At 48.8% G+C, this 20,426-nt stretch overlaps 8 protein-coding genes across 8 annotated transcripts; 5 read left to right on the top strand and 3 right to left on the bottom strand.

The window, feature by feature from the left end:
- Positions 1 to 290: 290 nt before the first annotated feature.
- On the top strand, positions 291 to 2,555 carry N7443_002798 (uncharacterized protein; the record flags this gene model as incomplete). The annotated part of the gene is made up of 9 exons (XM_056882854.1): positions 291 to 335; positions 420 to 430; positions 482 to 574; positions 646 to 807; positions 876 to 1,235; positions 1,296 to 1,482; positions 1,538 to 1,560; positions 1,615 to 1,743; positions 1,793 to 2,555. 9 exons carry the CDS (start codon positions 291 to 293, stop codon positions 2,553 to 2,555), a joined length of 1,773 nt encoding a protein of 590 aa, XP_056744695.1.
- Positions 2,556 to 4,135: 1,580 nt separating this feature from the next.
- On the top strand, positions 4,136 to 5,224 carry N7443_002797 (phytanoyl-CoA dioxygenase family protein; the record flags this gene model as incomplete). The annotated part of the gene is made up of 4 exons (XM_056882853.1): positions 4,136 to 4,309; positions 4,396 to 4,758; positions 4,811 to 5,005; positions 5,060 to 5,224. The coding sequence occupies 4 exons, from the start codon at positions 4,136 to 4,138 to the stop codon at positions 5,222 to 5,224; spliced, it is 897 nt and encodes a 298-aa protein (XP_056744694.1).
- Positions 5,225 to 5,373: 149 nt separating this feature from the next.
- On the bottom strand, positions 5,374 to 6,242 carry N7443_002796 (O-methyltransferase; the record flags this gene model as incomplete). Its single annotated transcript, XM_056882852.1, has 4 exons — positions 5,374 to 5,558; positions 5,613 to 5,743; positions 5,799 to 5,982; positions 6,032 to 6,242. 4 exons carry the CDS (start codon positions 6,240 to 6,242, stop codon positions 5,374 to 5,376), a joined length of 711 nt encoding a protein of 236 aa, XP_056744693.1.
- A 791-nt stretch (positions 6,243 to 7,033) lies between these two features.
- N7443_002795 (uncharacterized protein) lies at positions 7,034 to 8,195 on the top strand (the record flags this gene model as incomplete). Its single annotated transcript, XM_056882851.1, has 2 exons — positions 7,034 to 7,341; positions 7,457 to 8,195. 2 exons carry the CDS (start codon positions 7,034 to 7,036, stop codon positions 8,193 to 8,195), a joined length of 1,047 nt encoding a protein of 348 aa, XP_056744692.1.
- Positions 8,196 to 8,327: 132 nt separating this feature from the next.
- N7443_002794 (uncharacterized protein) lies at positions 8,328 to 10,391 on the bottom strand (the record flags this gene model as incomplete). Its single annotated transcript, XM_056882850.1, has 8 exons — positions 8,328 to 8,597; positions 8,663 to 8,944; positions 9,001 to 9,596; positions 9,652 to 9,711; positions 9,770 to 9,824; positions 9,887 to 9,907; positions 10,069 to 10,155; positions 10,206 to 10,391. The coding sequence occupies 8 exons, from the start codon at positions 10,389 to 10,391 to the stop codon at positions 8,328 to 8,330; spliced, it is 1,557 nt and encodes a 518-aa protein (XP_056744691.1).
- A 211-nt stretch (positions 10,392 to 10,602) lies between these two features.
- On the top strand, positions 10,603 to 12,464 carry N7443_002793 (MFS transporter; the record flags this gene model as incomplete). Its single annotated transcript, XM_056882849.1, has 8 exons — positions 10,603 to 10,686; positions 10,743 to 10,763; positions 10,818 to 10,875; positions 10,929 to 10,988; positions 11,051 to 11,336; positions 11,386 to 11,773; positions 11,833 to 11,935; positions 12,001 to 12,464. The coding sequence occupies 8 exons, from the start codon at positions 10,603 to 10,605 to the stop codon at positions 12,462 to 12,464; spliced, it is 1,464 nt and encodes a 487-aa protein (XP_056744690.1).
- Positions 12,465 to 12,795: 331 nt separating this feature from the next.
- On the top strand, positions 12,796 to 13,458 carry N7443_002792 (uncharacterized protein; the record flags this gene model as incomplete). The annotated part of the gene is made up of 1 exon (XM_056882848.1): positions 12,796 to 13,458. The coding sequence occupies one exon, from the start codon at positions 12,796 to 12,798 to the stop codon at positions 13,456 to 13,458; it is 663 nt and encodes a 220-aa protein (XP_056744689.1).
- A 256-nt stretch (positions 13,459 to 13,714) lies between these two features.
- On the bottom strand, positions 13,715 to 20,422 carry N7443_002791 (uncharacterized protein; the record flags this gene model as incomplete). Its single annotated transcript, XM_056882847.1, has 1 exon — positions 13,715 to 20,422. One exon carries the CDS (start codon positions 20,420 to 20,422, stop codon positions 13,715 to 13,717), a length of 6,708 nt encoding a protein of 2,235 aa, XP_056744688.1.
- Between the last annotated feature and the right edge of the window lie 4 nt (positions 20,423 to 20,426).

Here is a 20,426-nt window from a genome sequence, read left to right as displayed (position 1 = left end):
AGGCACCAATATTCAAACGACCCTTCTTGTAGTCGTGTTGCGCATGGCGTCATAGTGTGACGAGCTACTGTACCAATACCCACTTGTACCGCTATCGGTATTTTTCCCGCTCGTTATAGCTTAGTCACTCTTGGGGCTGGGTAACTTTGGTAATTAAATGTATGTGGATCAACACCACGATATGCACTAAAGACACAGTATAAAGTGTTTCCATTCTGCTTGATCCCTTCATGCGCTACTGTCAACCACTTCAACCTTTCAAAGTATCGATAAATTCAATCGCACCCACAATGAAGTTGCCGGAGTCGACTGTCGACGTCTTAATCATAGGGGCGGTAAGTACACACAATTCACACATAAAATACCAAAAACCTATTCTTGCGCGAAATTCGAAGCTAATGTTATGTTGGGATGAGCAGGGTCCCGCGGGGTAGGCACTCTTGACATGTTATGCCGAACACTACTGATTCTCTTTTGCCAGCCTGATGGCAGCAGCATGGATGGCGCAGTGCGGAATCAACACACGGATTGTGGAGGAGCGCAAGGATGGTCTTCAGGTTGGCCGAGCAGATGGGTATCGCTCCACATGATGCCTAAAACATGATCGTCTTTTGTAAGCATGTTTTTGACCAGACCACCTTGTAGATTGCATACCCGATCAATGGAAATCTTTGAGAGCTTCGGATTCGACCAGGAAGTGACGAAGTTGTGGGATCCCATCACCGATGACGCCGTGTGGTCGCGTGATGCAGACGGCTCCTTCTATCGGTCTGAACGCGAGATGAGGCCATTGCCGCTGCGTGCAAGGTATGTTTGTTTTATTGGTCGCGGGGCAGATTAGAGGCTTAAGAACTGATTCCTAATTGGAAAAATAGATGGACTGGAGGACTTTTACAACAGGCCATCATTGAGGACATCATCAAGCGACATATCAAATTAATCGCACCTATTGAAGTTGAGTACGAAACGGTCCCGACAAGCCTGAGCATCAATGAGAATGACGTGAGCGAACCGGATCATCATCCGTGTGTCGTCACACTGCGACGCAAATCGACAAGTATTGAAGGAAATTACGTTAGCTCCGAGTCTGAAGAAACTGTGCGCGCTAAATATGTGATTGGCGCTGATGGGGGCAAATCTTGGACGCGAAAGCAGCTTGGATTCACAATGGAGGGTAACCGAACAGATTCAATCTGGGGTGTGATCGATCTGGTCGTGACTTCGGACTTTCCCGAGTAGGTTGTATTCTATTAACTTTGGAAAGACAGGGTTAATTAGGATCATGAAAATGATAGTATCCGAACCGCGACTACTGTCAAAAATAATGAGGGTGGAAATCTTTTCTTATTCCGCCGAGAACGAGGAATGACCCGTTTCTATGTGCAGCTAAACAAGGGCAAAGACGAAGAGATCCTACGCCGTGAATCAGTCACCCAGGAGACAATTACCGAAAAGATTAAATTCATGCTTCGACCTTACACGGTGAGATCATGCGGGAAATTGGCCATTCATAGTAGCTTATACTTTTACTTTGCAGGTCAACGTGAAGCGTTGTGAATGGTACGATCCATTCCAATGAATACTTGTATCGCATCAGCAACTTACCCTTTGCAGGTGGTCCGCCTATACTGTGGCCCAGCATCTGAGCACTGGCATGTCGAAACATGGACGTGCTTTTCTCGTCGGTGATGCGGTTCACACTCATTCCCCGCTTGTTGGACAGGGAATGAACATCAGCATGCAGTAAGTTATGATCTATCTAGCTTCTTTCAATTCCTAAACATATATATAGAGACTCCTACAACCTTGGTTGGAAGCTTGCCGGGGTCATCCACAAGCGATACAAGCCGAGCATTCTGGCTACATTTGATCTCGAACGACGCCCTGTTGCTGAGCAGCTCGTCGAAGTTGATCAGGTCTATCTGAAGCTTTTTGACGCACCCAAGGGACAGGAGCCCGACTGGCTACTTGAACGCGCAGCCCAAATGGAGCCATTCCTGATGGGCTTGTCTGTGCACTACGACAATTCTCCGTTGACAGCTTGGTCACCGAAGACAATACCGCTTGATCCCCAAGCAGATCACATTATACCCGGCAAGAGATTCCCCGAAATAACCGTTTCCAATCACGCGACAGCCAAGATCTATCCTCTGCAGCAGCTGCTTCGAAGCAACGGCCGATTCCACGTTATTGTCTTTGCAGCAGATATTTCTGATCCTTGTCATCTTGAGCGGATGAATGTTGTGGGTGCTAGACTGGCTTCTGTCGAACAGGAATTCAAGCATGAGCTCGATATCTTTGCTGTCCATTGCGCTTCCCGTTCAAAGGTCGAGCTCGCGAGTATGCATGAGACTTTCTTCCCGGAGGACGAAGATACAGGGAGAGACTATGACCGAGTTTACTGCATTGTTGATATGGCATTTGCAGATCTGGGGATCAGTTCGAATGGAACGATTATTGCCGTCCGTCCAGATCAGTATGTTGGTTGGCTCGGTGGGTTGGGAGACATGGACAAACTCAGCCAGTATTTTGAAGATATTTTCGATGCAAAGTGATCCGTTCGGCTATGGAAAACATTGTTCAAAAATAAATGAATACATATCTATGTAAGTAGTCAGAAATGCAATATACAAGTATATCACCAAACAAACTTAATAAGACACGGTGAAATAGCTAGGGTAGTAATTGTGCATCTCTTTAGTATAAGTCTTTTTTTTTCCAAGTTTCTACGTCCTATCTGTTCTCGCGATCTTTCTGGCAGCTCAAGCAGTAACTCATCATCGAGCAGACAAGAACGACGGGATGGCTCAATGATCAAGATAAACATAATAGTTCCGTGGTAACTACACTAAACATTGACATGGGCCATGCCAATGTCTAGATTTAGGAACGTCGAGCTCACGCGCTAGCGATGTGATTTTAGTATTTTTCCAAGCTCTAGCGGGCTCGCAGGAGACCTAGATACGTTTTTTCAACGGCTTCATACGAAAATTTCATGGTGTAGGTAGCAGAATAGAACCGAATGGCTTCAAATATTACTTTAGGCCCCGGCAGACCAACACCCGAAGTGGTATGGATATGCCACGGGACTATGTATTACAGCGAAAAGTGATAGTAGACGAACGAGAACGCTCAATGGTTTAAACACCGCATGACAGCCACGAATCAGACAGCGTCTGCAACCCACGTTCAAGCAGCGCCTCTTACACCACTATAAAATTCAGAATGTCAAACAAGAGGAATCAAACCCTCTGTATTACAATTTTCTGGGTGACACTTTGCAAGAATCACGGCAAATCATGGTTTGATCCACATGCGCGAATTATGGGCGAATAAAAAGATAACACGGCGTTTAAGGAGGCTTGGGCAAGTGAAGGCCGGTGATTTTGTTGGGCTGCGAAAGTTTTGAGATTGTCCTAACCTTGATTTGAGGAGCTGAAAGTTGAGCCAGTTCTCCAAGACGGCTGGGGTTCCGGCGTGGAGTCCCCCGGTTCCCCGATCCCACTACTTAGCTGAAGTCTATCAAATGCGTGCAAGAGCTAGCCGATCCCAGTTAGTCCCAGGTGGATGAGAGTCAATTTTCTCATGTTATGGATACACATTTCATACTTCGGTAATGACTAGCGGTTATACTGTATACAAGCATACAGTGGTTTGTTTGTAAGTACAATACAGATATACTGTACTCTAGATACAGTAAATAATCTAGTTTACATATCACCGGACCATTACCATAATTACGAAACCCCCATGTGACACAATCGGGGTAATGAACCATACCCATGAACTCATTTCCAATACCGATAATTGCACCCACTCGTATTTCGCCTTCCCAGCACAGCACGGAAACTAATTCCAACATTAAGTGGGCCACGCTAATAAGCTCCAACATAGTGGGTCCGATAGCTCTGCCAGAAAGCCCCGAACTGGCCCGAAAACCAGCTCCTGTAGGCACGATCTTTTCTTGATCACACCGCAACAATTGGGCCCCATAATGATGTGGGCCCCATAATGATGCGAACGACCGCTGTTTTATGCGGTGCGGACAACTGTTCAGCTAGATCAATGCCGCTAGACGTACTTTAACTTTGAACTCCTCTTATTGAACAGACTGTTCGTCACGCATATCGTAAAAATGGCATCCGACAAGGCCACCATTACACGTGTTCCATTCGCCGATGCGGCCGGGTTGATCGAGGTCCTGACCAGGGACGGTTGTGTTATCGCCACTGGCTTTACCCCGCCCGAATGTCTGACGCAGGTCCAGCGTGATGTTAGCCCGTACATGGAGGGGTATACCGAGATACGGGTATGTTATAGCCATGCGTTGAGCAGGCTTCAATTGCAATGGTATCGATCAGTCTATCTACAGAGATGTAACATTTGAGTATGTAGAAAGAATTGTTCCCACCGGAATACCGCTGGTGCGGAGGCATTTTCGGCCGTAGCGATACTGTGCGGAATCGCTGGCTGGCCGAAGAAAACCTCGATCAAGTATGCGATCACTTTCTCAAAACGACATGCACACCTCCGGGGGGCTATGATGGTGCAACTTTTGAGACCAAGCCTGTGCTTGCCTTCTCTGTGACGCTTGACATCGGGCCCGGCGCTCAGCAGCAGCCTCTACACCGCGATGATTATCTCTATTTCCATACGCATCGCGACCTGACGCAGACCGGGTATCAGGTAGGCACAGACATGATGATATTGATGTTCGTTCCTGGAGTGGAAACGACCATCGAGAACGGGGCTACTCTGGTATGACGCTTTGACACTACCTGTGTTATTAAACCATTGCTGATGTTCGCAGGTTGTTCCCGGCTCGCACCTATGGGATGATGTGAGAACACCGACGGACCAAGAAATTTGTTATGCCGTCATGAGCCCTGGCGAGGCCTTGTTCGTCCTGGGCTCGACCTGGCATGCCGGCGGTGCGAACAAGACCAAAGATGTACGTCGACCGCAGAACACCTTTTTTTTCACACGCGGAATGTATCGCCCAGAGGTATGTCACGTCATCTCTCTTTCATCCATTTGAAACTCACTAGAACGAATGAAGGAAAACCCCTACCTTACCTACCTCCCTCACGAAGTCCTCGGATGGAGCGAGAAATCACAGGCTCTTGCAGGCATGAACCGAGACACATTGGCCTTTGACCGGACCAATTATTTAGTCCCTTCTGCGTACTATGCAGAAGCAGGAAAAAAACCCACCATTGAGTGATCAAGCAATTGCCTAGCAGATGAAGAGTATTAATTGTTCATGTGTATATTGAATAACATTTATAACAAAGGATGGATGCTAAAACCTCGAGAAAAACTCTACCGCCTGGACTATCTATAATCAAAGCTTCAATCTACTTATCTAAATACTTACCGCCACATGATATGCATGATCCCGTTGAAGAATGGCAGCAATGTGCCTATAATCCGGGGGTCTGTGGCTGCAAAGTGGTTAAATTTGTTCATGTGCACAGCGCCCTCTTTGCACCAATCGCGATCCTCGTCAGACAATGTGGGAGACATCACCGGATCGACAGTGACGCCACGCAAAAGGACTATGACATCCATTAGCTTCCGAATAAAAATAAAAGTAACAACAAAGATCTCACCATCATCAACCAGGATCACTCCTCGCGGAGTCAGCAATTTCCGGTCCAGAATGAGCCGCACATAAGCTTCGTATTGGAACTGGTCGGCATCAACGTAGATTAAATCAAAATCACCTTCCAATTGAGAAAGACTAGAGAATATATAAGCTTTGATGTTATTGATAAGAGATGGAAGCCATAACGTACGTCTGAACACAGTCTCCCTCGATAATACGGATTCGATCCGTGGCTTGGTACCGCTCAAATCCCGCCTGCGCTATGGCGATGAAATCTTTGTCGACATCGAGCGACACAATCTCGGTATTAAAATCACGGGTTGCTTCGTAAAAGGCCAGGGCGCTGATGCCCGTGAAAGTGCCCAGTTCAAGGACTGATCTGTTAGCTTGTATGACATCACTGACGCCGGTTTCTCTACTTACTTCGCTTTGGCCGTTGAGTGCGGGCGGTGCTCATCAGATATGCGCACTGTGCCAACGAGCCTGCCATCTCCCCATTGCGCTCTGTGCTCTTGGCTGTGGTGATCGAATGATCTAGCAACGACTGTGGCAGTTGCGAAGTATTTGCAACGCAGTATTCGCCGACCTGGTCCACCTCTTTGGGCGTCAGCGACAGCATGCATGATTCGCGCATTGTCAATACGGATTCGCGTAGAGGGCAGTTTGAAACTTTGGTTGACACGAAATGGTGATGGCATCAATTGAGTTCTCCGAGTAGTATGTCACATGATGACCTTTCAATCACAGATTCACCATCTCGATGTGGACTAGCCGTTGCCTTTCTAGATCGACACAGATCTTACCCGGTAATTGCTCGGAGCTGAAATCCCATCAAGAGATGGATCGTCCTTGGGCCCGGAGTAATGGAGGGCTGTGATTAGTGTGGAACTAGGTGAGCTGAATGTATGAAGCTAGTAATGATGAAGGTGGAGCACGGGATATCCCGCAGGAGAGACAGAGTTTCAGTGCAGATCGAGCTTCTGATCGGTCCGGATCGCACTTGCTGTAGAACGAGTGGGGCTGTGGTGGCGACAGGCGTCGTATCCACAAGAAGTTGCCCGACTTAGGGGGCCAAAAGTGGGGTTTATCACATACTGTACAGTTCTCGCAGACCCGGTACGGGTCAAACAAGAAAATAACATGGTACTGATACACAGTGGTGTAGTAAGTTCTTGGTACAGTACTCAAGTGAATTGTAAACCTAAGGAATGTTCAATATGGAAATCGTGGTGATAGCTTATGTAGCATAAATATACCTGTTTCCCTGGTTATTTATTACTTACGATAGTCGTAAAGGAAAAGAATACAAGTAAGACACGCTAGACAATTGAGGTGGTTAGCCAGTAGAATAATTAGACTCTCCGTTCTGATTGAATCTATGTTCCAATGATCCACGACTTACAACACAATAGAACCGACAGCACAATGTTGATTGAAACAAACAAAATGCACAACCGCAATGCTACCATGGAGGTTCTGGATATCCGTCTCCAGGGAGAGGACTCAACGAATCTGCGTGAGGAGCTGGTCGCCAGTCTGACAAGGCCCGCATCATACAGATCCATACCATCAATTTTGTTATGGGACGACCGCGGTCAAGAGCTGTTTGAAGATATCATGAACTGCCCACAGTACTATCCCTTCCGAGCTGAATTGGCCTTGTTGAGTGGCTACAGCAGCCAGATGGTGACCGCGACAGGTCAGAGCCGTTTGATCATCGAGCTTGGAGCTGGGTAAGTTTTTTAAATTTTTCCCAGTGCTTTTCACCCACGCGTCCCATCCCCAGGGAATTGATTTTCATGCCAGAGTGTTTGTTAAGAAGAGAAAAAGCTTACAAATGCCATCTAGGAACTGCAAAAAGACATTGGCTTACCTTACGGCTCTAGAAAAGCGACGGATACCAACGGCTTACTTTGCCGTGGATATTGCGCCAGACAGCCTGACCAACAGTCTGGCGCAGTTATCAGAGAACATGAGCAGCTTTCAATACGTGATCTGTCATGGAATGTTGGGATCGTACGACGATTGTGTCCAGCTACTCGAAGATAATGACGCCTTCGGTGCCGAAGACGTGTTATTCCTGTGGTTTGGAAACAGCATTACGAACCTACCGTGGAAGAAGGCAACGGAGTTGATCAATCATCTCCTTTGCACCAAGTCCAGGCGCACTAAGCTGCTGCTATCGGTAGATGGTTGCAGGAGCGAAGAGCTGATTCTGACTGCCTACGATCTACCAGGAGGCCAATCGCGCCAGTTTATACAGAATGGATTGACTCATGCGAATGCAGTGCTCGGCGACGAGGTATTTGACTGCGCTGACTGGGACTTTGAAGGCTCCTGGGATCCCGTATCTGCCATGCACAACAGTTACCACGTTGCCAAGCGTGACCTCACTATCCAAGTGGACGGACAGACAGTGCCATTTACCAAAGGAGAAAAGCTACATGGTATCATGAGCGGCAAATGGGACAGTGAGATAGTTGGTCGACTTTGTGAAGCAGCCGGGGTGACTGTGGAGCGCCACTGGACTCGGCCAGTTGATAATTTTGGTAAGTCTATGACCCTTGTTTTGATGGAAATGTACTGACACAGCCAAGGATGCTATCTCTTGAGTGGAAACCACAAGCCCCGAGGGTTCGACTGACTGTTTCCAATTTCGCTCTGTTCAATTCCGCGTTCATGTCTATGTATCTAGATTGTCTATCATATATCAGATTTTCTATGTTTCGTCGGATGTCTCATTGATTTCGAGTGTATCCCTTGTTTTTCGACTTGGGATGGTGAGCCAGCCTACGGCGTTGAGAGATGCCAGAGAAAGACAGAGGATGGGCCAACCCCCGATCTTCATGGCGACATTGCCCCATGTAGGGCCCACCATACCCGGTACAGTCATGGCGAGGTTTAACAAACCACTGAATTGAGCGACTGCTGTGCCAGGCTCTGACTGCCCTTGTTCGGTGGCAAGATCCATAGATTTAGATATGCTTGCCTGGGGCAGTTAGTCTCGCGGAAAGAAAAGCGAAGGGGCGAGAGTGAATCAAATGGACCACTTACCATTGATGGAACGACGACAAGCAACGTCCCCACGTTCATTACAACGATCATTGTCCCAAAAATGCCTACCTCCACGATGCTGTTGTGGTGGACAAGAGCCATACAAGTCAACGCCAATGCGGTCGCAGTAAAGCCAATGCAAAAGTTAAGCCTTGTGCCATGTCGGTCCACTAATTTGCCGACTAAAGGACTCGCAAGCTGGGGGAAGGATTGCAGAAACCAGACAGAAGACATCTGCGTCTGACTCCATCCAAAGCTTTTCTTCATAAAGGACGGCAGTACCTGCAACGGTCAGCATACCACTTCGAATTAGACTTTGTTTGAAGTCTTCGTCTCACAGCTTCAAGGCATGCCATGCAAACGCAGGGTATTGTCATGGAGAAAAGCATGGTAATGACCTTGCGTTGTCGGATGAGGAAGAGAAATGCACTAGAATAAATTCTCATGCGATGGCCTAAGAAGCTAAGCAATGGCTTATCCTTCGTTCTTTCAGTGTCTGCCCTGGCTTGAGCCAATTCTTGAGAACTATGGTCCACGGTCGCAGCGCTCCTTTTATACCGTTTGCTCTCATAGATCGTTAGATAGCCGCTGGAAAGGAGCAGCGCCTCGCTGATGACCACGATACCGACACCCCCGGCGTACTGGTACAGCGGGCCCCCAGTTGCTGATCCAAAAAGACAACCAAGTGTCATAGCCAGGGCAACCCAGCCCATGGCTGCTCCGTTATCCTGACGCGGAACCTGGACACTGACGAGAAACATACTCGATATCGTAATGGCAGCGGACGCTGCGCCATGCAACCCACGTGCAAAAACTAGCTGACCGATGCCAGAGCAAACAAACATAGGCGGTGCAGAGACTGCCATTAGCCCCAGGGAGATGAGAGTCGATTTTCTCATGTTATGGATATCATTCGCAACAATACTAATGAGGGCTACATTGTATGATTGTTTGATATCTGCTCAGCTTTGTGGGAGGAAATTGCTTACTACCAGAGACTGCTCGCACAAAAGCCCAGAGCCCTAGAATTATAGTCGTCCATTCCTGATCTAGAATAATTCAGTCATTCATTCGAGCATTCACATACAATCGTAGAGGAATTCGCACAGTGGTCAGGGTTGACATGGCTTTGAGCCAACAAATCCGGAATGATAGGAATAAGCTGTGCCGTCCGTTAGTAAGCATGCATGGTGTGTCAGAGGGCCCAAATCTGTTTAGACCCACGGCATAGTTGACGAAGTTCATCTGTGATGAATTAGCTCTGTGATCTGCACGTTGGTCGCTGACTTACCGCAAATAGGTTTAAGCAGGCAATGAAAACGGTCAGCTTCCAGGACCTTGTTGGTACAAGAGGATCAAGCCCGATCAAAGCTGTCTGTTCGTCCACCATGGCCAACAGTATATACCGATTTTATCCCGGAGGCCAGATTAAGTTGGAAGGAGGTTGGATCGGGTAGATTGGAGGGGGCAGTCGCACGTGAACCATGGATGACCTTTCGGGTTAAGCTTGTTACCGTTCACAATACTGTAAGTTACAACTTACGGAGGTATTTTCCCCTGGTCTTCCCGGGGGGTTTTGGTTCACCACCGAAGCACCCCCTTTCTCCCGCGTGGCACGGAGTTTATCCAGTTCATTGACAAGACCGCCGATCGCGGCATCTCCCAAGAATTTGGAATCATTAGGTTCTGGATACAGCACGCCGCGCTTCAGCTCGTCGTAATGATACATATCGGGAGCCACCACACGACGAGTCTTCGAGTAATCGCTTAGCTATATAAGTGATAAGCAATTGAAATGTTAAATACATTGCTAGTCACATTTCACAGTTGCTGGATTCCTAGATTATTGGCCCGCAGCGGGTCGCCGAATTTCTTGCTGTAAATTCTTGCTAGTCTAGACTTCTGTTTCTTCTTCTCGTCTCCCCATCCCATCGATCACCATGGGACGTCCGGGAGAATGGTTGATTAAGTTCAGGCGCTCGCGCCTGCTTGTCATTACGGCAATCTCATTGTCTGTGTTCACAGTGAGTCATCGGTTGTCGTTTCTTGCATGGATGCATGGCTAATTCGCAGCAAATAGGATACCTTCCTGTACACAATGGTATGTGAGCGCCGCGATCGGTAATCCTCGCAGGCGACGATTCATTCTTTCCAGATTGTCCCTATTATTCCGTACACGCTCAAGGAACGAGTCGGTATCGCCGATGGAGATGGTGTGTCGAGTCTACCATCCGAAACCTAGAGCTACCAAAACTGATGGTCATAGCCTTGAAATGGACATCCGTCTTCCTGACAGTTTTCGGACTCACCAATGTGCTCTCGTCGCGTAAGTTGACTCGAACCTGCCGGCTGCTTTATAGACAAAAGTCTTACGATATATCACAACAGCTGTCGTCGGATTGCTCGCAGATCTCACTAGCTCACGACGCGTCTTATTCATGCTTGGTTTACTCGTTCTAGGCCTATCTACAATTCTATACTGGATCGGTCGGACTGTCGCAGTACTGATTGCAGCAAGGGCCTTGCAGGGGGTCTCCGCGACCGTTGTCTGGGTCATTGGATTGGCCATTATCAATGAAGTCGCTGATCCTGATAACCTAGGTGCTTCACTGTCTTGGGTATGGAGTGCGAATACATTGGGGGCACTGTCTGGGCCCTTCATCGGGGGCGTGCTGTAAGTTTTGTGTTTTTTTTGATGTAAGTGTTATTGCTGATCTTGCCAGGTTTAAATATTTCGGTTACCATTCTGTCTTTATCCTGGCTACGGGCTTGATCCTCGTGGACATGGCATTGAGAATGCTGATGGCCGAGAGAAGCCACAGCGTCACTAGACATGTCAGTGATAATGCCTCTTCAGCAGAGGAAGCCCAACCCTCGGAGGAGCGGAGACTTCTCAACTCGTCAGATCAGCTGGTCGAGTCCTTCGAGGGGACCAATACAACCCACGGCTCATACACCACATTCAATTCTGATAGGAACTCTGGTGGGGAATCAAAACCCACACCCGCGCCCTCTCGGTCAAGCTACAAACTCTTGCTATGCTATCCTCGCATCGCAACACTCGCTGTTTCGTCGGCCGTGAACGGGGTGATTTTTTCTGCTTTCGAGACCGTAAGAGCTGCCCACAGATGCCATTCCGAGTTGTGAGTTGAGCAAGCTGACTTTTACAGATTCTGCCTCTTTATTCTGTGCAACTGTTCCACGTCGACTCCGCACGAGTCGGTCTCTTTTTTCTCGCCCTCTCGGGGCCCATGCTGATTTCCCCGTTATTTGGTACGTTTGTAATTCGATTTGATTATTCTTTGCTTCCACTACATTAACAGAACTGACCATCCCAGGCAACTTAACGGATCGGTACGGGACCAAGTGGACGGCCGTGTTCAGTACAATCTTGCTCGGCGTGGCCACTATCCTGATGGGCACGGTCAATCATAACGACATCTTCAACCAAGTCCTACTCGGCGGTCTTCTCTTTTTATGTGGCGTGGGCTGCACCGGGCAGCGCGTAGTCATGTCCACAGAAACTGGGCTTGCTCTGCAGGCGCTAGTCAATGAACCCAGCTTAGCGGAAGCCGAACTTCGGGTAGAGAACCTCACTGGCCAGGCGTATGGGGTTCTGGGCACCGCGTCTGGAATCGGTGTCACTCTGGGGCCTGTCCTAAGTGGCTGGTTACGTGCGCAATCGAGCTGGATGACAACCGTCACACTCCTGGGATTCGTGGCCATCGCGTTGGCCATCCCATCCGTCATGTACACAGGCGGCCGGCTGAGATGCAAGGGCAAATGCCGATCAGCAGACTAATTATTGGCATCTTCTTCAGTCTTATTTTATAACGATAATTCCATCTAAACGGATTTTATAGTACTGTGAGAGACCAGTAAAGAGACCAGGGAACTGTAAAGTAGGTAGAGAGCAATGACAAGAAGACCAGCTAAAGGATCTCTTTCATGTCTGTTTTCATTTCTTTAAAAAACGCCTCCGTAAAGTCGTTACAGGACGCAATACCACTCGAAACTTCACCGCGTCAGGATCTTCCTGGTACTTTAGTTCGACATATATTTAATGCTAGTGCCCATCAGATTTACCAGACCTCTCGAAGACTCCTCGAAACCTATTCACTATATTCCAAGTCATGCAAATCCTGACCCAACTCTCTCGGGCCCTTGCTGGCCTCCAGCCCCTCTCTTCGACTCCCTCCAGCTGCTCTGCAAGCCAGGATGCGGTTTCCAGGGCCGTCGCTATTGTCGATATCACCCAAACTATGTCGCTCTTTGCAGTACTTCTCGACAACCATGCCTACGCAGACCTTGGCCGCGTCTTCACCTTGAACGCCACGGCCGATTTCAACGCGACCGGGATCCCCGTCTGTGAGGGGCTGCCTGCTATTATCGAGCGTCTCGAGGATCTGCGCGATGCCCCCAGCATGATGGCCATTTCCACACATTTTGTCGAAGTGCAGTTGCCCGTAGCAGCGCGTGCGACCACTTACGTCACCGGTAATATGTTTACGCCGGGCTGGACGGAGCCGAGTTTCACTGAATATGGAAAGTATGGAAGCCATCATCCTCGGGAAGGAAAAGTCTTGGGGTCATTAATGCAATTCATTTATAGATACATTACCGATTTTGTTCTGACAGAGGCCGGGTGGCGAGTAGACTCCTTGGTCGCTGTAGGATGGGCAAGTCACCTCGAAACGGTTGAACCTTTCAATTCTTGTGCTAACATTGAGAAGGCTGTTTTTGATCGGTGGGAATCTCGACCAGAATATGCTAGCAAGGTCAAAAGTGAGCTGTAGTGTGCCAATACACCTGCACGTGATGAGGAGAAGCATTCTGTAGGCATTTTGTAATTACTGTTGCCAGGAATTATTCAGTGTGATTCATCGATATATAGACCTGATAAATAAAACTGCAAGCCCCGAACATGGACTTGACTTGAGTCTCATGCCGCTGGGTGATTGAAGAACAAATTGCAAGAGACGGAAACGACGCAAAAGCAAAAGCAAAAGCAAAACCAGAAGCAAAACCAAGAACAAAACAAAAAAAAACAGCCTAAACGGAAGTGAGTGGTAGGAATTTATCCTGTCCAGGTTTTGCTGGAAGGAATGTAGCCAACATCACATCCGGATTCGCAGAAAGATCGTTCATCATCTGAACTGTCATTTTCCGCAACTCTTCTAGTGACTCGTCGTTCAGTAGATACGCTGGTGAGGACAGCTTGAATTCCAGCCTTCCGTCTCCCAGCGACATACTCTCCAGCCCGATATCGTCCTGTCCGTACGGCTCATCATACACCCGTGGAGCGCCGTAGTCTGTGCAGCCTAGGACTAAGGAGGCGTTCCAGTCCGTGTTGTCATGCTGAACCCAGGTTCCCAGCGGAGCATCAGGGTCCCATTCGGTGCAATGCTCGACGATCCTGGACAGCTCCATGCCCTCAAACTCCATGCTGTCAGTGCCTTGCCGCTGAAGAAGCTGACAGAGATCATGCATGCTCCAATCATCCTGCAACTTTGCGCGCACAGGCATGATTTGCAGACATGGGCCCATGACTGTGTCGAAATCGTGTCTCTTGCTGCGTCGTCCACTGGTGACGAGCCCGAAAACAATATCACGCTTCCGTGTCCATCGTGCAAGAGTCAAAATCCAGACTCCCTGGACGAAAGTGGCCAGCGTAATTCCGGGAGGGCTATGGATGCTCCCGACCACTGTCTTGTTTTCGACCAGCTGACTGTTGCCCTCTGTTTCAATGGTGTCCACCGGTGGTGTCGTTAGATAGGTCATCGATGAGCCGTTCAAGAGACATTTCCAATAGGAATATCCACCGCGCTCACCCAGCGCGTCAGACGAGTATACGAAGTCAGAATATGAACGGCGGGGAGGTAGCGGCTGGCCATCGAATGCTAAACCCCAATTACCCCAGAATTCTGAAATGCTGAACCCATCGTACTGCGAATGCGACATGCGAAGGACGAGGTATCGGTTCTGTGGACTGTTGACTGTCATGAATTTCAACGGCGAGGATCCCATAGGCAGCGGCTTCGATGCTCCAGTATCTCTCAGAAGCTGGTCGAGCGCGGCGTCCGTGTCTTCGGAAATGTTGTGGACGTCATGTGGAATCTTAGGCAAGCTTTTCAGAATGACTTGATAGAACCTTTCTTTGTGGAAAGCGAAGAGGGTGCGCAGGACGTCATGCTGTGTGACGAGTGTTTCCCAGCTCAAAATTGCCTTACCTATATCAAGACGGTCTCCGACGTTAAAAATGAAGAACGTCGCGCAGTTCGAAAGCGCAAATTCCTGCAAGCTGGTTGCGGGAATTATATCCGAAACTTTCTCCACATCCGTTTCCAATGGCCGGAGAATGTCATGGATCAACTTTTGTCTAGTGTTGGCCTCATTGGGAAGTGCATGGAAGGGCTCCCATATGTGCTGGCCATTGGACTGCTCCGTGGTGTTCTTGTGACTTGCTAGCTTTTGACCGGCAATTTCAGCCATAGAGCTCAACTTCGGGGCCATCAGAACATCTTGGACTGTAAGATGAATTCCCCGTGGCCGTCCTGAACTGACCAGCCGCATAGCGGCAATAGAATCACCCCCTCGAGCGATGAAGTTATCATCGGCACTAATGCGATCCTTTGGTAGACGGAGAATGTCTGCCCACAAATCGCGCAACTTGATCTCAACGTCAGTGGAAGGCAGCCGATGCTCAGTTTTACCTTGCATCGCAAGTGATACCTCATCCAGTGTGAGCTTGTTTACAGCTTCGCGTAATGCTTTGCGATCCGTCTTGCCTGTCAGGGTCTTCGGCATGCTCGTTACACGGAGGATCAATGATGGAACCATATAGGGAGGCAAAGACAAGGAGAGTGCGTGAAGAGCACTAGAATCTTCTTCTCGAGTTTCTGAAAATGTCTTGAATGAGAATTCCGGAGCGGGAGTTTGGCCTGTGCTCAACTGTTCGCCATTGGATAGAGAGTCCTGCTCGGAGCTGTCTCCAGTGATTTCACTTTGATTCTGATTCTCAACGAAGCCAACTAGATGGCTTGTTCCGAGTAATGAAGCGACTTCGACAACGATAGACGAGTTAACCAACTGGTTTTTGAGATGGTACTCCACATCTGATAGCTCGATGCGCTGGCCACGTAACTTAGTCTGCGTATCTCGACGCCCAATGAAAACGACGGTCCCATCAGTGTTGTACCGAACGAGATCACCGGTCTTGTAGACCCGATTGCCCGAGCCATTTGGTCTGAATTTGCGCAGCCACTCTGGCGGTGATAAAAATGCCTTTGCCGTACTCTCGCTGTCGTTCAAGTAGCCCCGTGCTAAAATTGGGCCTTCGATGTAAAGCTCGCCAACCACACCAACTGGTGCTAGCCGGGATGAACTAGCAATATCGACCACCCAAAAAGTACATCCAAGTCCACGGCCGATCGTTGCGAGTGGGTTACCTCCATCTTGGGCTTCAATCGGATGCATGGCGCAAATGGTGCATTCTGCAGGCCCGTAGCCGTTGCAAACCTGTGCACGTTGTTTCCAAATCTCCACAACCTCGTGCGTTATCGGCTCTCCACCAAGGGAAATCATTTGCATGGTCGGGATATCGTCTTGGCCTAGTGCGTGCATAACTGTTGGGGTCGAAAGCGTAATTGTCGCGCCACTTTCCCGTGCATACTGCGCTGGCTGGTTCATGCGTGCATCGTCGGAGGGAATGCAGACACATCCACCGAGAACTAGAGTGGTCATGTGTTCGTATATACTGATGTCAAAGGAACAAGATGCAAATTGGAGCATTCGTGACTCCGTACCAATTTTCAAAGCGGCCCCATGGGCAAGAATGCTCGTGGAAAGTGCTCGGTGCTCTAGTACAACGCCCTTTGGGCGGCCTGTACTTCCAGAGGTGTAGACAACAAATGCTGGAGTATCAGGGTTTGTGTTCCAGACTGCACTGATGCACGAAGGTAATTGCTGGATGAGATTCAAAGTAACGACAAGTTTCTTAGCACCTGTCTGCGAGAGGTCGAACTGATTTTGCGACGTCTCAGAACACACAAAATACCTGGCACGACTGTTTGACAACATCTGATTGACCCTATTCTGCGGAAGACGATCGTCCACGAGAGTACAGGCAGCCCCAGTCTTCAGGATAGCGAGCATTACAACAGGTACTAGTCGGGACTTTTCTAGACAGACTGGTACAACATCTTCGGGACCAACAGCAATCTGTTGTAGGTGGGTTGCAAACTGCGAAGCAAATGTATCCAACTCCCGGAAAGTCAGACTTCCGTCCCATGCATCCACAGCTTGCCTTTTAGGCTCTGCTGCAGAGTGCGTCTCGATCGATTGGTTCAGTGTATGACTTGCTGCCACGGGACAGGCACTGTTCCAGTCAGTCAGGCGTTCGAGATCAAATGGGCTTAGCATATTAATCTGTTGGAGAGGAACATCCGAGTTCTCATGAATCTGACGAAGAACATGACCGAATTGGTGGAGAATATGGGTCATTTGATCCGGGTGGATGATGCGACTGTTGAATTGGGCAGATACATTGACAAGCTGCTCTCCTGGGGAGATGATGCATTCCATTGTCAGTGGGTAATTGCTGAAAGCCAGCCGAGATTTCACTTCCTTGCCATTAATCAGCATCTCATGGGGTATGTCATTTGCCATTGGAGGTTGAATAACTAGCAGAGATTGCAGGTTGCAGGCGGACGCCGCTTCAGGGCTCATTCGTCGGATATTTTGCAATCCCGCCTGCTCAAATGGAATCATGTTCGACAACTGCTTTTGAATGCGGTCAAGAGCCTGATCAACTTTGAGACTGTGGTCAACCAAGTGTCGAAACGGAACAGTCGTGATGGTTGGACCTGTCATGCTCTCGATGACTGCCACAGGCGCATTTCTCCCAGTCAAAGTCAAGCCAAAAATCACATCAGGCGATTCGGCATAGGCTGCTATAACCATACTCCAGGCTAGATTGATACTTGTGGCCAACAAAAAACCTCTTTTGGAAGCATTTCCCAAGTAAACCGGGAGGCTCTTGGATTCATTTGCCCATTCGGAACTCGAGTTCTGGTGGGACGGAGGGAAGGTAGACGGAGTCGGCCCGGCAAGTTGTGTCTTCCAATATACATCTTGCTTTTCATTATTTGCATCGGTGATGTACTTAACAAAATGGTTGAAATCAACTTCTGGAAGGACCACATCACCCCGATAGGCACGCTCCACTTGGGTGAAGATTTGGGGAACCTGCCACCCGTCGCAGGCCGCATGGTGAGCTGTCCAGATGAGTCGATCTGGCCGTGCAGGTTCGTCGCTCGACAGGATTGCAACATGAACCAGGGGTGCTCCAAGTCCCATTCGGCTGACGATGGAGCTCATTGTAGACTCAGCGTCCAGTCTTGAATCGTCGTACTCCTCAACGATCAGCGGATCTCGCATCACAACTTGCAAAAGCTTAGTGGACGTATCAATAATTCGCGTTCTCAAGATGCTGTTCAATTGTGAAACGGTCTTCCATGCCTCTTTGAGCTGACCTAGCTCTGTACCAGGTGCAAGATCGAAGATCCGTTGCGCAATGTTTCCTCCAAGCCTCTGTTGCCCAAGTGCCATCATGCCTTCTTGCAGTGGGGTGCAAGGTATAATATCATCGATACTCGTTGCATCGATTCCATATTGTTCCTTGACTTTTTGGAGAGCTAGCTCTTGCTGCTCACTCGGCAATAGTGAAAAGGCTGGAATCGGCTCAATCACTTTCTCAGTTTCCTCGAGATCAGTCATCTTGCTCGCCAAATCGGCCAGATTATCATGATTCAAAACATCACTCATAAGCAGAAGCATTCCTTGTTTGCGCACAATTGCGATTAGCTGAATCGCTGTAATGGAATTTCCACCCAGTCGAAAGAAATGATCATCGGCCAAAATATCGATATCCAAAGCAAGTAGTTCTCTCAGCATAGTTTGGAGCATTTTCTCTTTGGGTGTGTTTAATTGCTTAGAGGAAATTGGGAAGTATTTGCGCAGCTGGGTTTGGCTGAGCTGTCCAACTTCTTGAACCACTCTTTTCCGATCCAGCTTGTCGGAGGGTTTCGCCCTCGGGATTCCAGAAACTGGGAATATGAAGGCAGGAATCATATATGAAGGAAGATGGATCTGCAGTTTCTCGCGAATTTGTTGGCTAGTAGCCAAGAACTCTTTGCTCGCCGGTAGAAGGATACTTGTCGCTCCTGTGATTTCAGAAGGTGAATTCTGCTCAATCAAAGGCATAGGGGATGCCAGGCAACAGAACGCGATCAGCTGCGGTTCGCTTGGAGACATCGCGGTGGTGCAAACTTCAGCAATGACTTCCATCTTGATTGGAAGTGCTTGCACCATGGCATGTTCTATCTCCGTCAAATCAATCCGCTGTCCATGAAGCTTCTTTTGTTGGTCTTTCCGGCCAATATAAAGAACTGATCCGTCGCGTTCGTACTGTACCAAATCACCGGTCTTGTACAATGTGCCACTTCGACCTGGCGTGGAGCCAAACCCTGTGGTTAACCATGTTGGAGAATTCATGAATGCTGCGGTTGTTCGTTCTTTGTCGTTTAAATAACCTTGGCCGACATTCGGCCCTTCCAAGAGCATCTCGCCAACTCTTCCGACAGGGAGAAGTATGTTGTGGTCATCTGGATCGACAATCCAAGCGCAACAGCCCAGCGCAGGGCCAATGTTATTCACGACTGTTGAGTTGCGATAAAAAACGCCAGCATTGCTGCATACTGCACATTCGGAAGGCCCGTATCCCATAACCAGTGTGCTGTGGGGAAGCCATTTGTTAATTAAATCTGGGCTGGATGGCTCACCCACCAGCTTGAGCCGTTTAAGACTTGGAACGTCTCTTGGATCAACCAGCCGAGCAACAGATGGGGTCAAAATGGCCGTGTTGACTTTAAACTTTTCGATGACCGATGCGATCGCCGTGAGTCTTTCTGAGTCGGAAGGCACGCATAGACATCCGCCCATACTCAAAGTCCCTAGCGCCTGGTAAATGGCAGCGTCAAACCCATACGAGGCAGAATCGAGCATTCGGGTAGTCTCATTCAAACCGACGGTTTTGGCTGTGTAATTGAATGTGGAAGCCAGGTTGGCATGCGATATCAGAATACCCTTCGGGTTGCCCGTGGTTCCTGATGTAAATACGATGCATGCAGTCGTTGACAAAGGATCTAGCGGAGAACAGACATCCGTGCTGACTGCACTGCCGCTGCTGCAGCTTTCGCTGCCACTGTCGCTTATGCAATCAGTCACTGGGACTGTTACCACCGTTGCTGCAAGCCGGCCAGCCAGCTGAAGATAAACCGGTGAGGCCAGCACAACCTCTGCCTTGACTTGCTCAACTATGTTCTTCAACCGCGACTCTGGCAGTCCAGCGTCAAGAAGCACAAATGCGGCGCCGAGTTTCAGCACTGCGAGTATAGCAACCGCAGTAAATCGCGATCGTTCGAAAGCGAGGGGCACCACAACGGATTCTCGCACACCGAGCTCACTAAGATGCTGTGCAAGCTGTGACGAACAAGAATCCAGCTCGAAAAAGGTAAAAGAACCATCCCAGGCGTCAATCGCAAGACGTTCAGGCGATTCTGAGGCCCAGTGTGCAATGATACTATGTAAACACACAGCGTGAGGCTTTGGTAGGTGTGCGTTCCATGTCCATATTTGCTTTAGATCCTGTTCCAGGGCAGTCAATGCTCCAACTGTCTGTGAAACTTCTGACTCGGGCATCATT

The sequence above is a fragment of the Penicillium atrosanguineum genome (assembly GCF_028827265.1).
Source record: "Penicillium atrosanguineum strain IBT 20685 chromosome Unknown utg000002l_segment0_segment0, whole genome shotgun sequence".
NCBI classification, from domain to species: Eukaryota; Fungi; Ascomycota; class Eurotiomycetes; order Eurotiales; family Aspergillaceae; genus Penicillium; species Penicillium atrosanguineum.
The sequence above is the reverse complement of the archived record's forward strand: the minus strand, read 5'-3'. Positions and strand labels throughout refer to the sequence as shown.